This window comes from Neurospora tetrasperma (assembly GCF_000213175.1).
Source record: "Neurospora tetrasperma FGSC 2508 unplaced genomic scaffold NEUTE1scaffold_81, whole genome shotgun sequence".
Taxonomy (NCBI): Eukaryota; Fungi; Ascomycota; class Sordariomycetes; order Sordariales; family Sordariaceae; genus Neurospora; species Neurospora tetrasperma.
In genome coordinates, this window is record NW_009799179.1 from 7,425,801 (window position 1) to 7,447,053 (window position 21,253).

Here is a 21,253-nt window from a genome sequence, read left to right on the forward strand (position 1 = left end):
TCTAGAGGTTACTTAATTCTTGCAGTAGTTGCAGCCCTCTTCAGGGCGGCACTGTGAGAAACCGAGCCAGCGCGCTGCCTCCGTCGCTTTCGTCCCCTCCCTGCCACGCCCATCAGGTCATTGGCCACTGCTCTGCCCGAAGGTGCACAGGTGCGTGGTCCTGGCCGGTCCCCATCATCCCGTCCCGGGCGCCCTGTCACTGTGTGGCAGCGTTCACGCCCACGTCCACTCTGGGCAAAGCAGCCCAGTCCAGTCCATTGCCGTAACACCGCAACATTTTGTGAAATTGCACTTGCCATGTTCTCCTTTTCCAATCCGAACGCCCACTCCACGACCTCCCCACGACCTCGATACCTCGCTCTCACACGGCCAACACTACCCTACCTCTACCCGACTCCGTCTCCATCTCCAAGACATCTCTCAGTCGCCGCATTTTTGGTGACTGGATAGCCAATCCCATCAACTATACCACCACTATTCTTCCCCAGTCAATCCTCTGAGGTAGACACTCCCCTTATTACCCTTTTGTTGTTTGTTGGTACGGACCCGTTGTCGAGAAATTAAAGGCGCCAACCGCCAGCTGTCACCATGTCTCTGCCTGCCGTATGTTTTGTTTGTTTGCTTGTCTCGTTCTCGTCGTTCTCTCACCGTCCTGGCACTCCATCTTCGTGTCCTCGACCTACAACACTGCCAATTGCTACCCAAATAAGCTATCCGGTTGCACGTCATGTTCACTAACACCATCTCCTCCCGGCAGAAGATGATGCGCCGCAAGAAGAACGTCAAGAAGGGTATCCAGTTCTGCCTGATGGTCTGTGGCGCCTCAGGAACTGGTGAGTCCTTCCAACCCCCAACCAGTCTATCTCGTCGTACCCTGATCAAGGATTAACCACTACGTTATCTCCCAGGCCGTACCACCTTTGTCAACACCCTCTGCGGCAAAGAGGTTCTTACTCACAAGGACTCCGATGATCCCGCGACTGCCCACGTCGAGGAGGGCGTCAAGATCAAGCCCATCACAGTTGGTATGCTTCGCACTCCAGTCGAGGATCCTACGGTGCGAGTGGCGGTTGTCTAACTATCTATACTACAGAACTTGAGCTGGACGAGGAAGGGACGCGTATCGCCCTTACCATTGTCGACACCCCCGGCTTCGGTGACCAGATCGACAATGAAGCCAGCTTCTCCGAGATTGTTGGCTATCTCGAAAGGCAGTACGATGACATTCTTGCGGAGGAGTCGCGCATCAAGCGTAACCCCCGCTTCAGGGACAACCGTGTCCACGCCATGCTCTACTTCATCACCCCGACTGGCCATGGGTAGGTTTCACTTCTCCTGTTACACATCTTGACACATCTTGAACCGCAACTAACATGTGCACAAGTCTCCGTGAGCTGGACATCGAGCTTATGAAGCGCCTTGCGCCCCGAGTCAACGTCATTCCCGTGATCGGCCGCGCTGATACGCTCACCCCAGCTGAGCTTGCCGAGTCCAAGAAGCTAGTGATGGAGGATATCGAGCATTACCGTATCCCGGTCTACAACTTCCCTTACGATATCGAGGAGGACGATGAGGATACCGTAGAGGAGAACGCCGAACTCAGAGGTCTCATGCCGTTCGCTATTGTCGGCTCGGAGGATATCATCGAGATTGGTGGACGCAAGGTCCGCGCTCGCCAATACCCATGGGGTGTTGTTGAGGTTGATAACCCGCGCCATTCCGACTTCTTGGCTATCCGCTCGGCCTTGTTGCACTCGCATCTCGCCGATCTGAAGGAGATCACCCACGATTTCCTATACGAAAACTACCGTACCGAGAAGCTCAGCAAGAGCGTTGAGGGTGGTGCTGGAGTGTAAGTGTTACCCTGAAGCTTCCGATTGCAACCACGTGGCGGATACAGTACTAACGTTGATATAGTGACTCCTCAATGAACCCCGAGGATCTCGCATCCCAATCCGTCCGACTCAAGGAGGAGCAGCTGCGTCGTGAGGAGGAGAAGCTTCGTGAGATTGAGGTTAAGGTCCAACGCGAGATCAACGAGAAGCGCCAGGAGCTCCTCGCCCGCGAATCTCAGCTTCGTGAGATCGAAGCCCGCATGCAACGCGAAGCGGCGGCTGCTGCCCAAGCAGGGACACCCACTACCAGCCACAGCCATCAGGAAATTAACGGTTCCCCAGATGGAAACTAAGCACCAACGACACTAGCACTCACATACCTAATCTGTCGTCTCTGTTTACATCCACATGAACAGCTTCAATACCCCACAGGGCGACCGGGTCATTATACGCAGGCGTTGGTTCTTTGGTGTTGTTTGTTGTTTGACAAAATATTCCCCGCTATTTTGCGACTTTTTTTTTTACTGGAGATAATGGCTCCAAAGAAGACATACGATGGTGACGACGACAACACGGTGAGGGGTTCAGTCTCGACAAGGGCATTCAATCAAGTCGGTATTCAGTGCAGCCTCCTCAAATTGACGGGGATACCCGCATTGCGGCATAGGAGCATGTCTTCCCCGCAGAGGTTTCGTTTCGATTAGTCAGTGGAACTGGTATGCTCAGCTTGCCTGCCGTCGACGCAGCAAGAAGTACCTAAACAGACTGCTTGGGACAAGAAGAAGGCCTGGGGACGTATTGACGGGAAACGATTTCTGCCGTATGACTTGTCTTGATTATTCTAGGGGCCTTAGGTTTTGTCCAACACCTATGGCACCACCCCGAATTTTCCAACTTCTACTATTGGACTTCTAATGCAGATATCAACTAAATTAAATGCACTTCACTTGTCTCGGATCATCTATATAACATTGAGCTAGTAATGAGCATCTTTGTACTGCTACGGCACAGAGATGCTAACACTTGAAAGTTATTGATCTTGCCAGAGTTGCATTTTACGAAGTTCATGGCTACGTGCTTCTGTTGCTACGACACTTGATTGCCGCAGATGATGTTGCGCGGGTAAAAGATGTTGAGAGTGATAATATCGTATTAGGTCGGAAACGCTGTGTTTTTGTTTAATAATTCCATAGACGATATACACAGGAAAGTCCTTCCCGTTCTTGGTTTGTGTTGCTTTTTGGTCCAACATTTCTAGCCTTAAAAGCTAACCATACAGTTGCAAACCCATTTGACCAGGTAGAGACCAATTTGAAGCGCAATCAATCGAAAACCGAAATCCAAAGAGCCCTATCCCCGCATGTGATCCCATTTCCCATTACCATCCGTTTACAACCCTTCCCACCGAAATGTTTTTCCAAACCTATCAGCTTGAATCCGTCTCGTACCCGTCTTCTTCCTAGTTATCCGACTGACTGTTCAAAATTCTCAAAATAGCCAGAAACAGATTCAGGATATCCAGATACAAACTAATCGCTGCCGCAATCTCCTCCTCCACATGGTACTTGCGCATCACCAGCTGGGTATCAACCAGAATGTACCCCGAGAACACCAGCGCGGCGACACCACCATACACCAGCTCCGAGGTGCTCGTGTGCGGCAGAAAAACGTAGATAAAGCCCGTGATAATCAAACCCCAAAGGGCGCCGCCGAGGTACGGAATCCAGGAGGTGAAGTCGTACTTGGTTTGGCAGGCGAAAGCTGTGAGGAAGACGAAGATGCCGGCGGTGATGACGACTGCGAGTAGCACTGTGGTCGAATCAAAGAAGGAGACGCACACGGAGATCGTGTAGGCTTCCAACAACGTGAAGCCGGAGAGGAACAACAAGTTAGTGGGGTAGGATTGACGCTTCCAGAAGGTTAGGAGCATGAAGACGAGGGCGCCGGCGAACTGTGAGCAAAAATAATTGATTAGTAACTGTGGTTTGCCGGTGGGGGAAACATGATAGAACCATGGTAAAGTAGCAAGGGAACGAAACGGGGGATCATGTAGGGTGAAGCGACGGAACGTACAGAAACCCAAATCATGGCGGGATGAGACTGGATCCAGTTCCTATAGCCATCGCTGAGGAAGCTGAGCGCACTCACGGCGCCCGTGGCGATGAGCTGGACCGTCAGAATGGTATAGACCTTGCGGATAAATTGGTGACGAATTTCAACCGTGGCTTCGGCGACGGAACCACCGAACTGTATTGTTGTTGGGGTTGTGTTAGTTGCAGGGTTTAATTACATCCTGGTTGGATATTATTCGGTAGCATGGTTTCTCGTACCTTGAAGTCATCGGGAATATCGTGATCATCGTCCTGACTGCTGCGCGGAGCACCAGAGAAAAGGCGAGCCTGATCACCGAGGACGGCGTTGGCTGCGCTGCTCTCGGCTGTTGCTTGGTACGACGGAGGAGGCTGCGGGTAGTAAAGGTGGGCATCGGGGTCCTCCTGCGGAGCAGGCGTGTACTTGGGTCCCGACATTGTTTTGGTGATGATACCCTCTCGGGCTGTTGTCGCGATGTTTAATCGAAAACTTTGAGGCGAGCGAGAAGATGTCACTGGACTGGGCGAAAGAGATGGACGGATGAAAAAGGTCGTTTCTAGGTGATGTAAGTGGACGGCTGTGAGCTTATAAGAGGGCGCCGGGCAGATGTGATTGATCCGCTGATGACGGTGTTGTAGTGCAGCAGCAGCTTCTGGGTGGATATGTAATGGATTTTAGCTGGAGGACCTGGGGCGGCTGCCTAGACCCATGACGGGTTACTATTGCCCAGAAGTGGCGCAGCGAGTCACAATTCCATGAACGACTAACCGAAATGCACAGAAACTTGGTGTAAATCTGTTATGTCCGGGTGACTGTCCCGAACCTTCCACCATTTTATCGAAACTTCGTCAGCGCCAACCTGGAAAGGGCTGTCACCCATCTACGTCTGCACCTTTTCCAGGTTGTTGGCCCTGCTGACCAGTCGAGCCCAGCTTACACTAGAAAGATAATAGTTAGGGTTAGGGTTTAAGTGTGAATGGCTGAAACCACCAGTCCCTCCGCCCCGCCCTGATCGACGCCCGACAGACGAAAGCGACTCCACCAAATCGGAAGGGACTGGCAACGGTCCTCCCTGCGCGCCTGCGTGGCTCCCGTTCCCCAGCTCAATGGTCCACAGGCGCAACAACGAGCCTTCTGTGTCACGGCATATGTGTCGTCTGTTGGGTTGCACTTTAGCATGCGAACTGAGCGCTGGAGCACCTGGAAGCAAGTCGCGTTTCGGGCAATTGACGGCCCGCTAGTACTGTAGGGAAAACACCGACTTGAGAAGGTCCAGCTCACCAGGGCGGTTCCCGACTCTTATCGACCGACCTATGCGGCCTTCTCATCTGTTTGCCTTTACGACAAAAACCCTTTCGGCCACCACTCCACGATCGCAGGTTCAGCGCGCCATGACAAGGCCAGACCTCTCACGAGAAGAACTTTGAGCCCGTCACTGCGATATCCTCCCCGAATCTACGTCTCGCGTACAGATGCGATAGTCTCAGCGGAGCTCCTGACCTCAACAACACCAACATCGCCTCTTACCGTTGAATTCCTTCAAACTCGGTGGATACAGACAGAATTGGGAGCACTCCCCAGTTCCTATAGGACGGCAGAGACCGAGCCGTAAACATGGCGGCCAACACGAACAGATACTCGACGTACACGACCGCGTCGACGGGTTCCGACTCCAGAAATGGCGAAAAGGAGAAGAAGGAGCTCTGGAGCTCCATGCTGGACTCCGTTGCCAGCGCCAAACGTCTCCCCGAAAAGAACATCCTGCTCCTCGGTGGTAGTGTTGACTCCCAGCGCGAGTTCTTCGAATCCCTTTCTAGGAACGAGCTCCGGCGCAACACCGACCGCCAGGGCTCACGCAAACCACCCATCGCAAACAGCTTCGCCCTCGGATACACGTATTACGACGTCCTAGATGCCGACCAGGAAGACACCCTAGCGCGCATCTCTCTCTACACCCTTACCGACCCCTCGCCCGCATTTGCCTCCCTTATACAGCCTCTTATCACGCCGCAGTCGATACCGAATACGCTGATAGTTATCCTGCTGGACTGGTCACAGCCTTGGAAATGGATGCGCCAACTGAGAGAGTGGATTTTGCTGTTACGAACCGTCTTTCAGAAACTCAACCGCGAATGCTCGGCAACTATGGAAGAGGTCATGACCGTTTGGAGGGAACGAGGTCGAGGTGGAGGGCTCAACTTGGATGGTACCAGTGCTGTCCCGACCACGTCTGCGGATGCTGATGTTTCCCTTCCGGTTGGTCCTGGAGAGTGGGAGGATGCCTTGGGTATGCCACTTTGCGTCGTGTGCCAGAATGTGGGTTATTCGACTGGAAGCTGCGTGGACACAAGCGGGAAGCTAACGTGATGATCCAGGCCGAGAAGATGGACCATTTGGAGAAGACTCAAGGCTGGAAAGAAGAGGAGTTTGACGTGGTGCTACAGTTCCTCCGAACGATCCTCTTACGGCGTAAGTCATGTCCATCCGGTACCTCTTTACTCAAGGACATGGAACTGACAGATGCTGTTTCACAGACGGCGCATCCCTCATTTACACCACTCCCTCGCTGCCCTCACAGCTACCCACTCTAGTGCACTCCAGCCTGGGCATTCATTCTCTGCTCAAGAAGCAGCCACTCAAACACAACGTCATCGACAGAGATAAGATTCTCGTACCCCCGAACTGGGACTCTTGGGGTAAAATCCGTGTGCTCAGGGAAGGATTTGATGTCGAGGCGGTCAGCTCCGGATGGACAGCGGATCTAAGCATACCGTGGCCAAGGCAACCCCAACGCGTCGCCAATGGTGACGATCAACAACAAGGCGAGACAAACGACAACGAGACTGGTGATGAAGAGCAAGAACTTGACGAGGATGAGTACGAAGAGCCAACAGAGCCCGATGGATCCTCTGTCGCATTGTACGAGGCTTCTGTACAAGATCCAACCATGGACGCGCTCCATATTGCCGGTTCGAGCAGTCACTCGACCAAGTTGGAAGTGCAGACAACAGAGACACAACAGTTCCTGGAAAAGCAGCTGAAGTTGTTAGATGTATACAAGCAAAAGAACGAGGAGCCAACCGGCCATCTGGCCAGGATAAAGAGCGCCAGGAAAACGACGTCGGACTCGTTGACGGCGGAGGACGACCACCTCAAACAGCAAGCCGAGGCCAAGGTCTTGGAGCATATTGGCCCGGTGCAGTTCAACATGGGAGGCATTCAGGTGGATGCCGACGACATGCTCCAGCGACTTAAGGTAAGTTTTTCGTCTTGTGGTAGCCCACCATGATCTACGATCCTTGTCATTGATTAATGTACACCCGCTAACATGCTCTCTGCTTAGGAACGCCAAGCCTTCGGCACCTCGCCCGAACCTCTTAGCCCCGAGGACGAGACTGTGGAGGAGACTCCCCAGATGGATACCGAGAACCTGCAAGCATTCTTCACTGGCCTTATGAACAGGAGCCGGCAGTCATGAGCTCCCAACATCATACCATCCCTAGTAATACCCATCTACTGCCGCTGTCTTCCCGTTGCCCGGTCTGCCTGTTGCCTCGTGTCCCCTGGTTCCTCTTCCCCATCATGCGCGAAATAACATGCCAAGACGACCCTTTTGAAAGGCTGTGAGCATTCTCGGCTCCTGAATAAGGCACATTGATGCTTGAGCGTCGTAAACTTTCATACAAGCCGAGTCCATACCATCGTAAATGATATCACACTCCAGTCGCTGACGGACCTTGGCCTATGGCTATAATGATGTAGACACATCCTGGAAATGTACTATACCAATTGACGCACAGAATAACAGTAGAAGCATGTATTCAGTCTATATATATTTTGTTATTGTACATAAAATCGCAAGTACTGCGGCCGTTTAGTAGCGGGTAGGTCAGACACAGCATCACAGAGGTGCAAACAAGACAACGATGAAAGTAGTAACAAATCCTAAAAGAACAACTTATTCAGCTGGTCACTTGACGATCAGCATCCCAATGTCACAATTTCCCAACGTCCCATTACCCAAATATCCCAGTGTCCCAACGCCCAAGCCTCCAGTCCAAGCCATCCACCACCCTGATTCATTTTGCCGATGGTGAAGCTGCCTGACTGAATACATACAGCCTATAGTCTTGAATGATCCGTCAGCTCGACCATCTTGAATCGCCGCCATCGGCCTACAGGTAGTGACGAGGATCATTAACGCCAAGGTGCTCTGGTTAGTAGCAAGTCAAATATATTACAAAAGCCTGGGAATCGATCCGAGCGATAGATTTATCAGGACCGACATTCCATGTTGAAGTGAGATGCAAATGGGCTGTCCGTGTTGTGGGGACTACAATAATAAGATCACAGCTTGGAATTGTTATGAGGCGAGATGAATTGTGGAAAACGAGAGGCATCCATTAATATTATATCCGGTCTCCCTCAACATCTCTTTGTCTAGAGGTAGCCATGACTTCCCTGCTTTTCTCAAGTTCGATTCTGAAACGTGAAGTGTCCAACGAGCCGCGATCACAAGAAGCCATACTGCTCACAAGATATTCGCAACCAACTTACCACATTCAGAAAGATGACGATTGTTACAACTGGGCTTCCCATCCGGGTTGAAGCCACGCATAAAAGGCGATTAGTTAGCAGCAAAATCTTCCTCACCGCACACTATGCTCATTGCGTACACACTATTCTCATTGCGTACCCACTATTCCGCTGTGAAGACCCAGAGATATGGCAGAACCAATCGATACACTGCCAAATAGATTTACTACCGCTGAACGATTTGAATGATTCCTAGAGGTGGATTGACTACTACGGAGTGAATTCAATCTTGTTGCCTTGTCGAGAAGTCATTCGTTCCGCTAATGATCAAAGGAAGAGCATTCCTTCAACACCAACGGCTCGTCAACGCTACCAACTCTCCGGAACTAACAACGCCAATACGCCACTTCCGCGCTTCAACTAACAATGAAAAGAAATTCTACGTTTATGAAAGGCGTTGCGGGCCAAGTCTGCCGCGCTTGTAGTGAAACTTTGAAATCAATGATCCTAGCGGACATGTGAATTGCAGAATCAGTTGCATCCTCCCGTCACATCAAATCCACATCCACACCACATCTACACCCAACAGCTCTTAGACCAAGAGAAGGAGTCAACGTTGGGTAAAAGAGTGCAGTTGGAGTGGGAACAGCTTTGTCGAATACCAAAGACGTTTCCACATTTCCTCATCCATTTTGCCTTGTCAATTTTCATCCTGCAAGAGGGGCAAATTCACAATCAAATTCAAAATCTGTATGGTCCACGAAGTCCTCACCCATCATAGCGACGCTTTCCTCCATCGCCTCAATTTATTGACCCCCTCCCCCTGTCTCCTCAACGCACCTGGCAGTGCGGCCCATATCCAGCTTGACAGCACTTCTTCTTCAGCTACCGCACTGTGATCTGATCAATATGGCTTTAGGGCACTGACGACACAGGCTGGTTAGCGTTCTTTGCCTCGCCGACGGTCTTCCTCATTGGCATCCTCCATGTATCCATTACCTTGCCAACCGATTCTGCTTAATCTGACTCAACTGATCCTTGGCACAAGTACTAGGAGCACATATTACTGTAACAACGCTCCCATTTCCACGTTTTCGTCACATCATGATGTATCCCAAATTCCAAAACACCCACCGCTATGTCATCCTGCACCATATGTACCCCATATGTACCTGTCTCGTGCTGCCATTCTTTCCTACCATTTAAATGTGCCAGAAAACCCACCATTTTAGTGCTGATTGATCGAACCTCAGGGAAGATTCAGAACATACATCATATTCATGCAACCCATGACCTGAATAAAGTTCGCCTCTATGCCATCGAACGTCTCATTATACACGTCTTCTCCCTATTATTTCGAGAATGAACCGAACAGCTTGAGTTAGCGAGAGATCTTCTGTCTATTTAGATGGGCAAGGTAGGTAGGTAGGTAGGTAGGTAGCAACCTGAACGGATGGTAGGGGTCAGGCATACGAGGGGCTGGAATCTGATCACTTACCCGTCCAAGTTTGCTGCCGACTTCAACAAGTCTGTTGACTATAATCATGGGAGAAAAGAGTTATCATTTGTAGTTGACAAGCCTAGTCCAGTTATAGACTCCCGCTCTCCCCCCCGAAAATAGGAATGTGTTTACTGTATAGAAAGATGGCTGCCACTTACGAGTCATCTCAATCTCATCCAGCAAAAGCCCAACCTTGATCCACTCATTGGTGGAATACTTCATAGCCCCTTGGGCGAAATAATCCCGGCGAGCCACGCTGAGTTTTTCTGGCAAGACAGTCCGCCAGATTTGGAAATGAGCTATGACGTTATCTATTCTCACCGTCATTTGGACGGGGAGCATTGCCGAAAGAATGTCCTTGTTCAATAGGATGTCGACCTTGTTTTTCAACAGGGTAGCCTTGTGGATGTACCTATCAATGGTGGCACTCATCTTGGTGTACGAGGTGTATCAGAGCAGGCGATTGATGGGCGTTGAGTACGGGATGTTTAATCGGTAAACCCGTTGGTTGGGACGAGGCGGTCTTGGTCAATGGTGGTCGTGATAATGAGTGTGTCGATCGTGATGACTGTTGATAATGACTGTTTGAATAAGAGGACTATTGATTTACGGTAATCGGAGCAATCACTAACTGTTTTACATGTCATTGTTGATGGCTTGAAGACCGAACCCAGGGTGATGGGAGCATTTATCACGATTGTCAACATTGGCGGATAGTGGTTTCTCATTTTCTGACAGCTATCTGTCTACTTCACATCTGGCGCCTTCTCTTCGAGGAGCTCAGCAAGCGCGAACTACTGATTTAGAGAACCACAACCGCAATTGAATGACTTCGAAACTGTCACATAAGGGATTCGCTACTGTCAGTCCAGTAGTGAAAATTGGGTTCCTTCCTGTCTCAATGTGGATGGGCTTGGTGGAAAAGACCACCTGCACCCGTCTCAAATGTACATGCAACCAAGTCCTCTCGCCCAGCAACCTACCGTATTGACTCGGGGCACTGGGTTTTAGGTTCCCTGGAAATCAAGCATAATCTGTACACTTGAGGCACCTCTAGTATTGCATATGCTCGAATTCTCTACCAAAACCCAAACCCTAAGGCATCTAACACATAGATTCTGCCAGTTAGACCTTGGAACCTAAAAATCAACGCCCCGAGTCTTTGCGATACCGTATAGTTTCTGGGCGTTCGTTTCTAGCTTCCAGGGAAACCATGCAGAATCTGTAAGCATACAATTTCTGGCAGACATGAATATTGCGGTATACTTACAGTTTATGCCTGGTTTCCCTGGAAGCTAAAAACGAACGCCTCGAAATTACACGGTACCATGATCACTCCATGCATAGACAAATATACGCCCTCACTTTTGACAATTCCGCATTAACTGCTCTTCATACGCTGTGAAGAATGTCTTCCATCCGCCCCTGATGTAGGGTACTGTATATACCAAATTCCCAAACACCGCTACTCCCATCCTGCCAAAACTCGAACACCTCATTTCCAACAGCTATTCAATGATCCTATCGTTTTGTCGGCGAAATGGAGGTATATACTCCGCGGAGACAGGCTTCTCGTAGGTGGGGGCCAATTTGAGGTCCATATTGTCGGGCTGCTTGGGTGTGGACTCGCCCCAGGGAAGCCCCAGAGCATTGCACTTGTTCATACGATTGTTGAGGTGTACAAAGGTTACCTCGACGATGGTTGGAGCGGTTTCACCTCTATCGGCAAAACCTTCGTGCTGTTGTTTCCGAGCCGAACCAAACGACGTGTCCAAATTAGAGAGGATCTTTCTTTCTTGCTGCTTAGGTCGGTAGGTAGGGGTGAGGAAGGAAATAGGTGATACAGGGATTTGGATCGCTCGCCTTGGGAACTCTGTTGCGCATGTCCATAATTGCTTGGACTGTCAACTCCAACTCCACCAGCTCTCTATCCCATCGACTAATATAACTAAAATTCCTTACGAGCAACGCTAAATCTGTGCTTGAAGGATTCAAAGCGTCGATAGGGGGCAATGTCCCAGTCCAATTTCAAATGGGGTATATACAAGGGAACCAATGTTGAAAGAGACATGAACTCGTCCTTGCGTATGATGGCGAGCTTCACACTGAGCATGGCGAGCTTTCGACTGATATGCTTCAGTATTGCGTACATCTCGGTGGTAAACAAAGGGGACGATTGTTGGCAATGCTTGGGATTTGTTGTTTCACTAGGGGTCGTTGAAATGTATTCTTGGTAAATGGTGACTCTGATAACTAGGCGTTGAGTAAAATGACAATCAAACGATTGTCGAACAAAATGACTTAGGAGTATGTTGATGACGGCGAACAAGACCGAGTTTGATGTTATGGGAAATAATCCTAAGAGAACCCAAGGTCATCAAGAGAAATGTACCTGATTTCTCGGTTAATGACAGCTTTTTATCTACTCCAGCTGGCGCCTTCCTTCAGAGGACCTCAGCAGAGAGAAACGCTTGCTTTAAAGAATTATGACCGCAGAAGCTTGACTTCCCAAACAGGTACCCAGCCATGATACACGAAGGAATTGGCAGTGTCGTTCCAGCCGTAAGAAGCGAGGTCTTTTCTAGTCGGATTTGTGGTTTGGTTTGACGATATCAGGGGAAAAGACCGCCACGCATGGCACCCGGACGTGATTGCCCACGCGCAACTGCTCTGACCTCATTCACTGCCAGTCATGTTGAGGCAAGTGCGCTCCGTGAATTTTTGAGGTAAGCGGACACTCTCATATTCGAAGTTGTTCCCAGTGTACGATGACTTTGAAATCGAAGCCACTGTTGAGTCAGAGGAGAAAGACACAAATACCGAAGCTTGGCGCTGCAGGATCTTTTGTCAATAGTGATATCTGGAAATTCAAAGAGATGATGCAGTGATCGAAATTTCTTATTTGGACAATTCAATAATAACAAGGATAGAAAAAAAAAACTAAAAAAAAAAAAAAAAAAAAAAAAGGAAGAATTGGAAAAACGGTTGCGAGATGTCAACAGGGGTGGGATAGGAAGTCAAACTCAAGGTCATGGTAGGTCGCTGTGTTGAACCCTTACTCGATCGATAGTGGTAAACTGGTCGAGGTTCTGTGACAGCACCTAGACTAAGGACTGGCGCACCGTATGACTTGACAAAATTACTATGATATCGATGAAGGAGGAGAAGAAGAGGAGGAGGAAGCCAACCTATATTTGGATGGATGGCCACGGTTTATAGCGTGGGGTGACAAGCCATGAAGGGATGAAAGCCCAGGAATACCAGATGGCAACACAAAGCTCTAACAGGTGTTGGCAAGTGATGTTATCACAGACTTGGTCTTATCCAGAAGCTCCGACAGTCAAACATCGATTACCGTGACAATTGAATAGATGGTATCAACTCCATTGCGAAATCCGCTCACTATGCAACTATTTTCATAAGGATCAATAAATCTTCCAAAACTCCGAGAGACCTGAGCGCGTAGAGCCGTAACAAGAATCCTCATCCTTCCTTCGGCAGTAACCACTCTATTCCACATGCTTACTCACGCGTATCCGCCCCGAGCAACAGAGCGTTCGCCCCAGCCTTGGGCATCTTCCAATATTGCCTCAAAGAAGCCGTCTGCTCGACTTTGACACGCGTCTCCCTGACACCCAGCCTCAAAGTCACAACGCCGGCCAAGAGACTGACAAACAGCCAGGGATACTGCAGAATCTCTGCCTCGAAGGCATTGATGGTTTCAATAGCCTGACGAATGAAGGGTTTCTCATCGAGGATGGTACCGAGACGGAAAAGGTTCGAGGCGGACACGGCGTTGGTTGACGGCTGGGACTTATCCATGCCGCTCTTAAGGCGAAGGATGGTGTGACTGAGAGTCGCTTCCTCGGTTGAGTAAAAGCCGCCTGTGTATGAATGGCGGAGGGAGGGAGTGCTGCCGACGGCCGGTGTGTCGTAGAAGAGTTCACTTTGCACGTCTAGGAAGATGTCAGTATCTCACCGTTGCGAAATGAAGAGGTTGAGGAACATTCGGTGCGTACCTTGCAGCTCCTTCGCCCAAACAAGCCACTTAACCTCCAGAGTCGCCTCGTACAAGTCAAGCAAGCCCTCAATCAAGAATGCATAATCATCCGCAAACGCCCTTGTGTCGCTCGGCTGGTTGAACCAGAACCTCTTCAGCACCTTTCTGCTCTGTGTACCATCCTGGACCCACAAGTTCTCCTTGATAAAGGTTGCGGCGCGCTGCGCCGCCTCCAAATATTTCTGGCTCTTTGTCTTATCTAGATCTCTCACCACCGCAGCTGTTCTCGCGAGCGCCGAAATCACCATTCCGTTAACACCAACCACCACCTTCTCATCTCTCGCAGGCCTGGGTCTCTCCTGTTCTCTGTGTGCCCTCAGCCGTTCCCGTGCCTTTGCAATCATTTTCTTTACATCATTCACGGGGATGCCGAACTGCTTGGACAGCGCCTGGATATCTTTTCCCCAGACGGAACACAGTACGTTCTGATTAATGAACTCGTCATGAGGGTCCTGGTCGCGGGGGATGTTCCCATCCTCGAGGACGTTCCAGTACGCTGCTGCCACTTCGGCAGACCCAGCGGGTCCGACCACGTCATCAAACTCCCGGCGCGTCCAGAGATAGTAAGCGCCTTCACGCATGTGCCGGTCGCCCTTGCGATAGAAAGAGTCTGCTGCCTCACTTGTGATGAAGCCGCCCCCGGAGGACTGAATCAGCGGGCTTGTGAGGTAATCGGCGAGATCGATCACTACGTTGGCAAATTCGTCCTCCAAAGAAAGCCGGGTCTCGGCGGCAGATGATTGAACGCGACCGAGCCAGGCGTCAAGGTATACGCCCAGAAGAAGTGCGTTTTCTCCGACCATCTTCTCAAAATGCGGCATGCTCCAGTCGCTAGTTACGCTGAATCGCATGAAGCCCGCGCCGACATGGTCCCTCAATCCACCATCGCGAATACGACGCAAGGTGCTCCGTGCCATGGAAGCGGCATTCTCGACTTCCTTGTCGCCGACTACGTCTCTCACCTCTCTGGGAAACTGCGCCAGCCGAAGCAAGAACGAAAGCCGGGCCGGGTTGGGGAACTTTGGTGTTCCGAAGCCGCAGTCCACCGGGTCAAACATCTTGAAGATCCTGTCCAAAGCTTCATCAAGCTGGTCCAAGTCCAGGTCAGCGCCCGCCTCTACGTCAGCTGCGGCCACGGGAGCTACCACGGGCACTGGTTCGGCGGGTGTGCCGCTAAATGTGCCCTCCTGCGCGAAGTCCTGCAGCTTATGAAGCATCTCAAACGCCTCGCGACGGCATCGCTCCTCCTGCTCCACCCAGAACTTGTGGACCTTCTTTGCTATGGCAAGGAAATCGTTGTAGGATTCTTCACCACCACCGTTGATACTGGAAGCCTCGGGGGTCGCTGCACCGCCGACGACGCCGCTGGCACCCCCACGGGCAGCAGCAAGGCTGTGCTCGGTTCCGGGACCGGGCCAGTAGGTACCGCCAAAGATGGGATAGAGGTCGGGGGTGAGGAAAAGGTTGAGAGGCCAACCGCCGGTCGCGTTCACAGCTTCGCTATAGTTCTGGTAGATGGTGTCGAGGTCGGGACGCTCATCGCGGTCGATAATGACGGGGATGAAGGACGAGTTCAGGAAGGCGGCAACGGCATTGTTGGAGAAAGAATCTTGAGTTGTAAGGCGACAGTCTGGGTAGATGATATGGTGAGCAAAAAGCCGCAGTCAGAGCCGCCAGATGAGGTGGCAAAGGAAGGCCAGCGGGAACAAGAGACAAAAACATACGATGGTCGGCTAAGAAGCCAATATGCATAAAGATGGGCTTGTTTTCAGCCTGGGCGCGCTTCAGGGTATCGGCATTAAGCAGCTGCCAGGCAACAGGTGTTTTGGCATGTACGCGCACATAGGGACTTTGACTCTCGGCAGCACGATTCCGAAGCTGTCCAAAAGAGGCCGGCTGCTGTGTGTTGGAGGTGGCAGGAGCCCCGGGAATTTGCGACCCTGCTGCGCCCGGTGCTATCGAAGCATTGGCAGATACGGAACCACTACCGGTCCGAGACGGTAGGCTTTGATGAAGCTGTTGTTGGGAAAGTTGGTGTTGCGGTTGATTCTGTTGTTTCTGCTGTTTCTGCTGCTGATCTTGTTGTTGCTTTTGCTGCTGCTGTTGGAGCTGTGCGGACATCATCTTGGGCAATTGGCTGGCACCAGAGTCGCTTTCTGGAATTGCTTCGAAGGCGACACTGAAAATGGATAGCAGCTGGAGGGCAGGATGAGTCCGGAACGAACGTTTCCACTTGCTGGGGAAGAGGTGCGTCCGGAAAGTGAAACCGTAGATGCTAAGTAGTTGGGACAGAAGGTAGGAGTAGTAACAATGACGGTTGGGCTGATGTAGACCACGCTCGAATACTACCGTAACGTAACGGAATCGTGAAAAGAAGGACGGGAGAAGCGTCCAGAGAGCACAGTTGGAACTTGGGGCACAGGCAGCAAGCGAATCGAGTTGCGGGAAGCCGGAAACTGACCCAAAGGCGGGACGGGGTAGGTGGGGGTTGCCATGGAGGCGGCGGAGGCTACTTCGCCGTGGGTGGATGGATGCCGCTAGCAACCGGAGTCTTTCACCGAACAAACTGGTGCACGACACTCCTTCGGATGCTGTAACACTCACTGTGGCGGACGCCCGGTATGAGATTTACTCATTAGGAGCGGACCTTCTGCCCCGCCCTCCTTATCTCCCAACCTTATCTGGGGCTACTCTCGCTTGGGCCGTGCGCTTTTTGTTTACAATCATCGCAGCTGCCCCTTTTTGGAGCTGCATGGTTGACGCCAAAACCAACGACGAGGCAGGAGTACAATGAAGCAGCACCTACCAGTGGCTACTAATCGAACTACATTATCATTCCACATCAATTCTCCCGTACTACCCGAGGACCTCCTCTTTGGATAAATCTAGGCCAATGAGTCACTTCGACTGCAGTTTGGCATGAACAGGCCCAAAAGACAACTCCAACAGTCCAGTATCTCGTAGGCAGGCTAGGGAATATTTCAGTAGCGAGACTGGAACATCTCTGCTCCATAGCAAAGAGGGCATAAAAGTGGCTGGATAACATAGCCAGCTGGTTGTAGTGGGGTAACTAGCATGTAAAGGAAACAAGAACACTAACTTCAATCTATGCAGGGTCCAAGTCGATGTTGTTATGATTGATATGTGTGTGTTCTTGCTGCAGGTATATTTTGTAATCTAGATCTTTCGGTAATAACGGAACGTCGTGGGAGGCCGAGATTTGTCATTGGAATACCCTGTTATGGGGCATTCTTGGTGGATACCTAGATGCTCTGTCTTGTCATGGCAGCCGCTCACTAGAGCGTATAGTCTATTATATAAGAGTGCTCGTCCTATCAACCTCTATGAAGGTTGACGGATCATTAATTAATATTATACCAACCTTACGTCTATCTTACTTACACTCAGTAAAGTCGTATGCGAGGTCCTAGGTTGAGGCTCGCGACAGCTCTTGTCTTCAACTTCCTTTGATAAGACTATTGTTAATCGTTACGCACTATTACTCTATCCAGCAACCAATTGCTCACTCTATTATTCTCTATTGTCATCACTTGTGAAGCACGTCTTCGCGTAACATACCCGCAGCTTTTATATTACTAGGGATACTAACTAAATGTAAGATTTAGGGAGCAATAAAAAGAAAAGTAAGGAAGACGATAAGAAGAGGAATTATGAGTGAAATATGCAAAGAAGACAAAAAAATTGCAAAAGAAATGGGGTCACCCGGGGATTGAACCCGGGACCTCTCGCAAGAATGCTCAGGATTGAACCCTAAGCGAGAATCATACCACTAGACCAGCGGCCCATTGTAAGTTGTTGAAACAATGCTTCAGTAGAACAAATTATGTATGGGAAAAACACTGCAATCAATTCTCCTTTAAGAATAGTGGAATGTAATTTCGAACTCAGGGATCTATACATATACTGCATGCGGTCCTCATGTGCGACCGATCATGTCAAAAAGAACAATCATAGATTTACTAAAATGCTACGTAAGGTAAGCACAGCTACAAATTCCAGGACTGATCGAGTCGGATGTGGTTGGTTGCATACTGTAACAAGCGCACAAAATTTTACCCCCCCTTTGACACACAGTAACCCGGCTCTGTCTATTTTTCTGACATCAAGCCGATGCCTCGGCTTCAATGTCCGTGTGGACTTCTTATAGTACACGCTTGCCAGACTTTGTTTCAATCGGTTTGGGGAGTAATCATTCGCATAGTGTCGTCGGGCCATATAAATCACAATGGCCCCGCCGCCCCTCTTGCCTTAGTGTCAGAGGCTTAATGAGCGGCACACCTTGAACTCGACAAAGGTTTGACTATCTGACAAACATCACCATGGCTCTCATTTTTTCAATTCCATTCTACTCTCCCTGGCTCTCATATTACCTATGTGCTTCTACGTTCTTGCCCACTGGAAAGTATGTCCCCAACCGCTCCCTGGCATCCCCTACAACCAAACTGCTTCCCACCGTATCCTCGGAGACATCCCCGACCTCGTAACCTCGGCCCGGCTGACCAAAGAAGGGAAAGAAGAGGGGGCTAGAAGAGCAATGCGGGAGTTGAACCGTTTCGAGCCGGAGCACTGGCTGGTGAGGAAGAAGGTGAAAAGAGGTGAGGGCCAAGTTACATATAGGGAATTGGAGGAAAAGAAGGAGAAAGAAGAAGAAGAAGAGGAAGAAGAAGAAGTCCTTGATTCAGTCGAACTGCCGGTTTTGGCTTTCTCGGCGGGGTCGAGAGGGTGTTTCGGTGAGTTATGTGGTTCCTGTCTTTCCTGTCCTCACTTGCGCATGTCCAGACTTTCTAACAGAAACATTTTACCACACTCACATGCCGTCGACTTGCGATGCAGGAACTGAGAATGATGATCGTGCTTCTTACGCTCAGCTTTAAGTTCTTGTCGTTCCCAGAATCGTTGAGTGGGATGGAAGGTCGGCAAAGGGTGTTGCGCAGCCCGCAGCAGTGTTATGTCAAGGTGGAGGTTATTTGAAGCAAAGACTGCGGCTGCTGCTTGTCCCGATCTTGGATGCGGTTACAGAGATTTCCAAAGACGACATGAGGCTTGCCTGGATTTTGGATTGGTAAATAGAAGACAATTTGTGTAACATAACATAGCGTTTGGTTGTATTTGAGTATGCCCAATGTTCAGCAATAAGTTATGCTTGACACGCTGCACTTTACAACAACATCCTCGTCACCGTCACGAATCTGACTGTTGTTATCTCGCCGCCTCGCCGCCTTCATCGTCCATTCAAACTTGGCTAACTAGGACTTGGAAGCTACTTCCGCAGGTGTAGACGTTGGTCTTCTAGGAGGTCTCTCCCACAGCAACAAGCAAGAGATAAACGCAATGCCAGAGAAAGCAGTCAGCAATATGTTTTGCTTGTTATATCCTTCTGCATAGATTCTCCTGACAGCAATCTGCTCTTCTGATGGGAGGTTTTGGATCGCAGAAAGAGATTCGGATATCTCCGTGACACGTGAAGGATCCAGAAGGCTCGGGAGCCTGCTTTCGACGTGGTTGTTGAGTAGGGTTGAGCTGTGCAGTTAAAGAATTGTGTTTCAGTTAGGACGCCTAGGTATACATGTCGTGGTGGAATGTAACGAAGTGTGAAGAATAGTATAAGTAGTGTGGAACTGGAATGGAAACGTACCAAACCGCGAGGGAAATTGTTCCTCCGAGGACACGGACTTGGGTGAGAGCACCCATCATTACGGCTGTGTGTGATTACACGTTTGAGGTCAGTTACCGCCAGGATTAATCAACGGGCAGAGAGCCACCCTGGTGTACGAATGCAAATGGGGGAGACAAGGGAGAGCTTACGAAGATCCGTAGAATCCACCACCAAAGGCGCCAATGTCAAGATCGTACTCAGAGTCGAGCCAAAGCCAATGCCCATGATCGCTTCAAAGCCGTACTGGCTCGCTGGAACATGAGCGTCGTCTGCGCCCTTAATGGGCAGGATCGGAAGCAAGCAGGTCAGGCCTACGCCAATGAGCTGGAAAACCGACCCCACGAGAATGACATAGACCGGCGGAATGTTCCTGCTAGATGTCAGGTACCCAGACACGGCGGTCGCTACGGGCGACAAGAGAAGCAGTGGCAGAAGAGCAATTCCGGCTTTTTGGGGAGAATATCCGTAAACGGCTTGCAGACTTTGGGGGATGTTGACGACGATAGCTGTGAAGGGGAAGCCGATGAAGAAAGAGGAACTGTTTCCCAAAAGGCAAGAGAGAGTAAGTGAGTGATCAGTCAGTCAGTATAGAGAAGGAGGTGCCAATGAGTAAAAGCAGAAAGTGGCACAACATACGCGAGCATGGCCGGCATCAACCGACCTTTGAGCAAACGGGGCGAGAAGACCGGCTCCTTGACCCATTTCGATCGTTCCCAGATAAAAAAGAGGGCGCCTGTTACGAAGGCAAGAACAAGTGTCGATATGACGGTTGGGCTGCTCCAGGGATACCTTGTTCCGCCACTCTCGAGCGAAAACACTATGAGCATAGACGACGCGAGAAGGAGGACTGCGCCGGCGAAGTCGACCCTGCTCAGGTTAGAGGAAGTAACCTTGCTGCGCAGCAAGGCAAGAAGAGGTTGCTGTGGGTTTTTGTTGTTTTTATTAGAACCTGGGAGGAGCCATGCCAGAAGAAAAAATGCTAGACCTCCGGCTGGGCCACTGAATACTCGTGAAATAATTTTCCGTTGGTTAGCGCCGGGCACACGCAAAGACACATTGTTGTCTCGAAAGCGAAGGAGATGAGAAGCTCATACTTGAGAAAGAACACCCAGCGCCAGCTGCCGTTTGCGCTCACTACACCACCCAAGAGGGGTCCGAGGATGCTTGCAAGTGCAAAAACGGTTGAGACGATGGCGATGTACCTGCCAAACTCGGCCTTGGGAACCAGAGTAGGCGCTATCACGATGGTCATGCAATAGATACCGGAAGCACCCATCCCTTGGAAGGCCCTGAAGATAATGCTATATTGTAGTGGTGGCGGCGGTCAGCAAGTAAGTCACCACCTCTAGCTTGGAAAGGGGGCCCGGACGGTGATAACTTGCAGTTCGACGATATTGGTGGAGGCACCACAAAGACATGAGAAAATGATAAAGATGCCGAGACCAAGGAGGTACATGGTCTTTCGCCCGAAGACATCGCCAAGTTTGGCATATATAATCAGAAAGCCCGTATACGTGATGAGGTAGGCGGTGACAACCCAATCGCGTAGGTTG

At 50.4% G+C, this 21,253-nt stretch overlaps 8 protein-coding genes across 8 annotated transcripts; 3 read left to right on the forward strand and 5 right to left on the reverse strand.

The window, feature by feature from the left end:
* Nucleotides 1-338: 338 nt before the first annotated feature.
* On the forward strand, nt 339-2,354 carry NEUTE1DRAFT_73626 (uncharacterized protein; the record flags this gene model as incomplete). Its single annotated transcript, XM_009858526.1, has 6 exons — nt 339-603; nt 758-833; nt 909-1,025; nt 1,094-1,319; nt 1,385-1,852; nt 1,918-2,354. The coding sequence occupies 6 exons, from the start codon at nt 589-591 to the stop codon at nt 2,186-2,188; spliced, it is 1,173 nt and encodes a 390-aa protein (XP_009856828.1).
* Nucleotides 2,355-3,013: 659 nt separating this feature from the next.
* On the reverse strand, nt 3,014-4,434 carry NEUTE1DRAFT_150585 (uncharacterized protein; the record flags this gene model as incomplete). Its single annotated transcript, XM_009858527.1, has 3 exons — nt 3,014-3,786; nt 3,909-4,082; nt 4,166-4,434. 3 exons carry the CDS (start codon nt 4,361-4,363, stop codon nt 3,295-3,297), a joined length of 864 nt encoding a protein of 287 aa, XP_009856829.1.
* Nucleotides 4,435-5,540: 1,106 nt separating this feature from the next.
* Nucleotides 5,541-7,404, forward strand: NEUTE1DRAFT_106145 (uncharacterized protein; the record flags this gene model as incomplete). Its single annotated transcript, XM_009858528.1, has 4 exons — nt 5,541-6,213; nt 6,285-6,395; nt 6,518-7,182; nt 7,270-7,404. The coding sequence occupies 4 exons, from the start codon at nt 5,541-5,543 to the stop codon at nt 7,402-7,404; spliced, it is 1,584 nt and encodes a 527-aa protein (XP_009856830.1).
* Nucleotides 7,405-9,793: 2,389 nt separating this feature from the next.
* NEUTE1DRAFT_55652 (uncharacterized protein) lies at nt 9,794-10,395 on the reverse strand (the record flags this gene model as incomplete). The annotated part of the gene is made up of 3 exons (XM_009858529.1): nt 9,794-9,862; nt 9,961-9,998; nt 10,122-10,395. The coding sequence occupies 3 exons, from the start codon at nt 10,393-10,395 to the stop codon at nt 9,794-9,796; spliced, it is 381 nt and encodes a 126-aa protein (XP_009856831.1).
* A 1,076-nt stretch (nt 10,396-11,471) lies between these two features.
* On the reverse strand, nt 11,472-12,115 carry NEUTE1DRAFT_115059 (uncharacterized protein; the record flags this gene model as incomplete). Its single annotated transcript, XM_009858530.1, has 2 exons — nt 11,472-11,836; nt 11,926-12,115. 2 exons carry the CDS (start codon nt 12,113-12,115, stop codon nt 11,472-11,474), a joined length of 555 nt encoding a protein of 184 aa, XP_009856832.1.
* A 1,213-nt stretch (nt 12,116-13,328) lies between these two features.
* On the reverse strand, nt 13,329-16,147 carry NEUTE1DRAFT_126582 (uncharacterized protein; the record flags this gene model as incomplete). Its single annotated transcript, XM_009858531.1, has 3 exons — nt 13,329-13,919; nt 13,983-15,632; nt 15,748-16,147. 3 exons carry the CDS (start codon nt 16,145-16,147, stop codon nt 13,486-13,488), a joined length of 2,484 nt encoding a protein of 827 aa, XP_009856833.1.
* Nucleotides 16,148-18,416: 2,269 nt separating this feature from the next.
* On the forward strand, nt 18,417-19,110 carry NEUTE1DRAFT_115061 (uncharacterized protein; the record flags this gene model as incomplete). Its single annotated transcript, XM_009858532.1, has 2 exons — nt 18,417-18,774; nt 18,920-19,110. The coding sequence occupies 2 exons, from the start codon at nt 18,417-18,419 to the stop codon at nt 19,108-19,110; spliced, it is 549 nt and encodes a 182-aa protein (XP_009856834.1).
* A 180-nt stretch (nt 19,111-19,290) lies between these two features.
* NEUTE1DRAFT_52153 (uncharacterized protein) lies at nt 19,291-20,402 on the reverse strand (the record flags this gene model as incomplete). The annotated part of the gene is made up of 4 exons (XM_009857494.1): nt 19,291-19,564; nt 19,680-19,743; nt 19,850-20,238; nt 20,362-20,402. The coding sequence occupies 4 exons, from the start codon at nt 20,400-20,402 to the stop codon at nt 19,291-19,293; spliced, it is 768 nt and encodes a 255-aa protein (XP_009855796.1).
* Nucleotides 20,403-21,253: the final 851 nt, after the last annotated feature.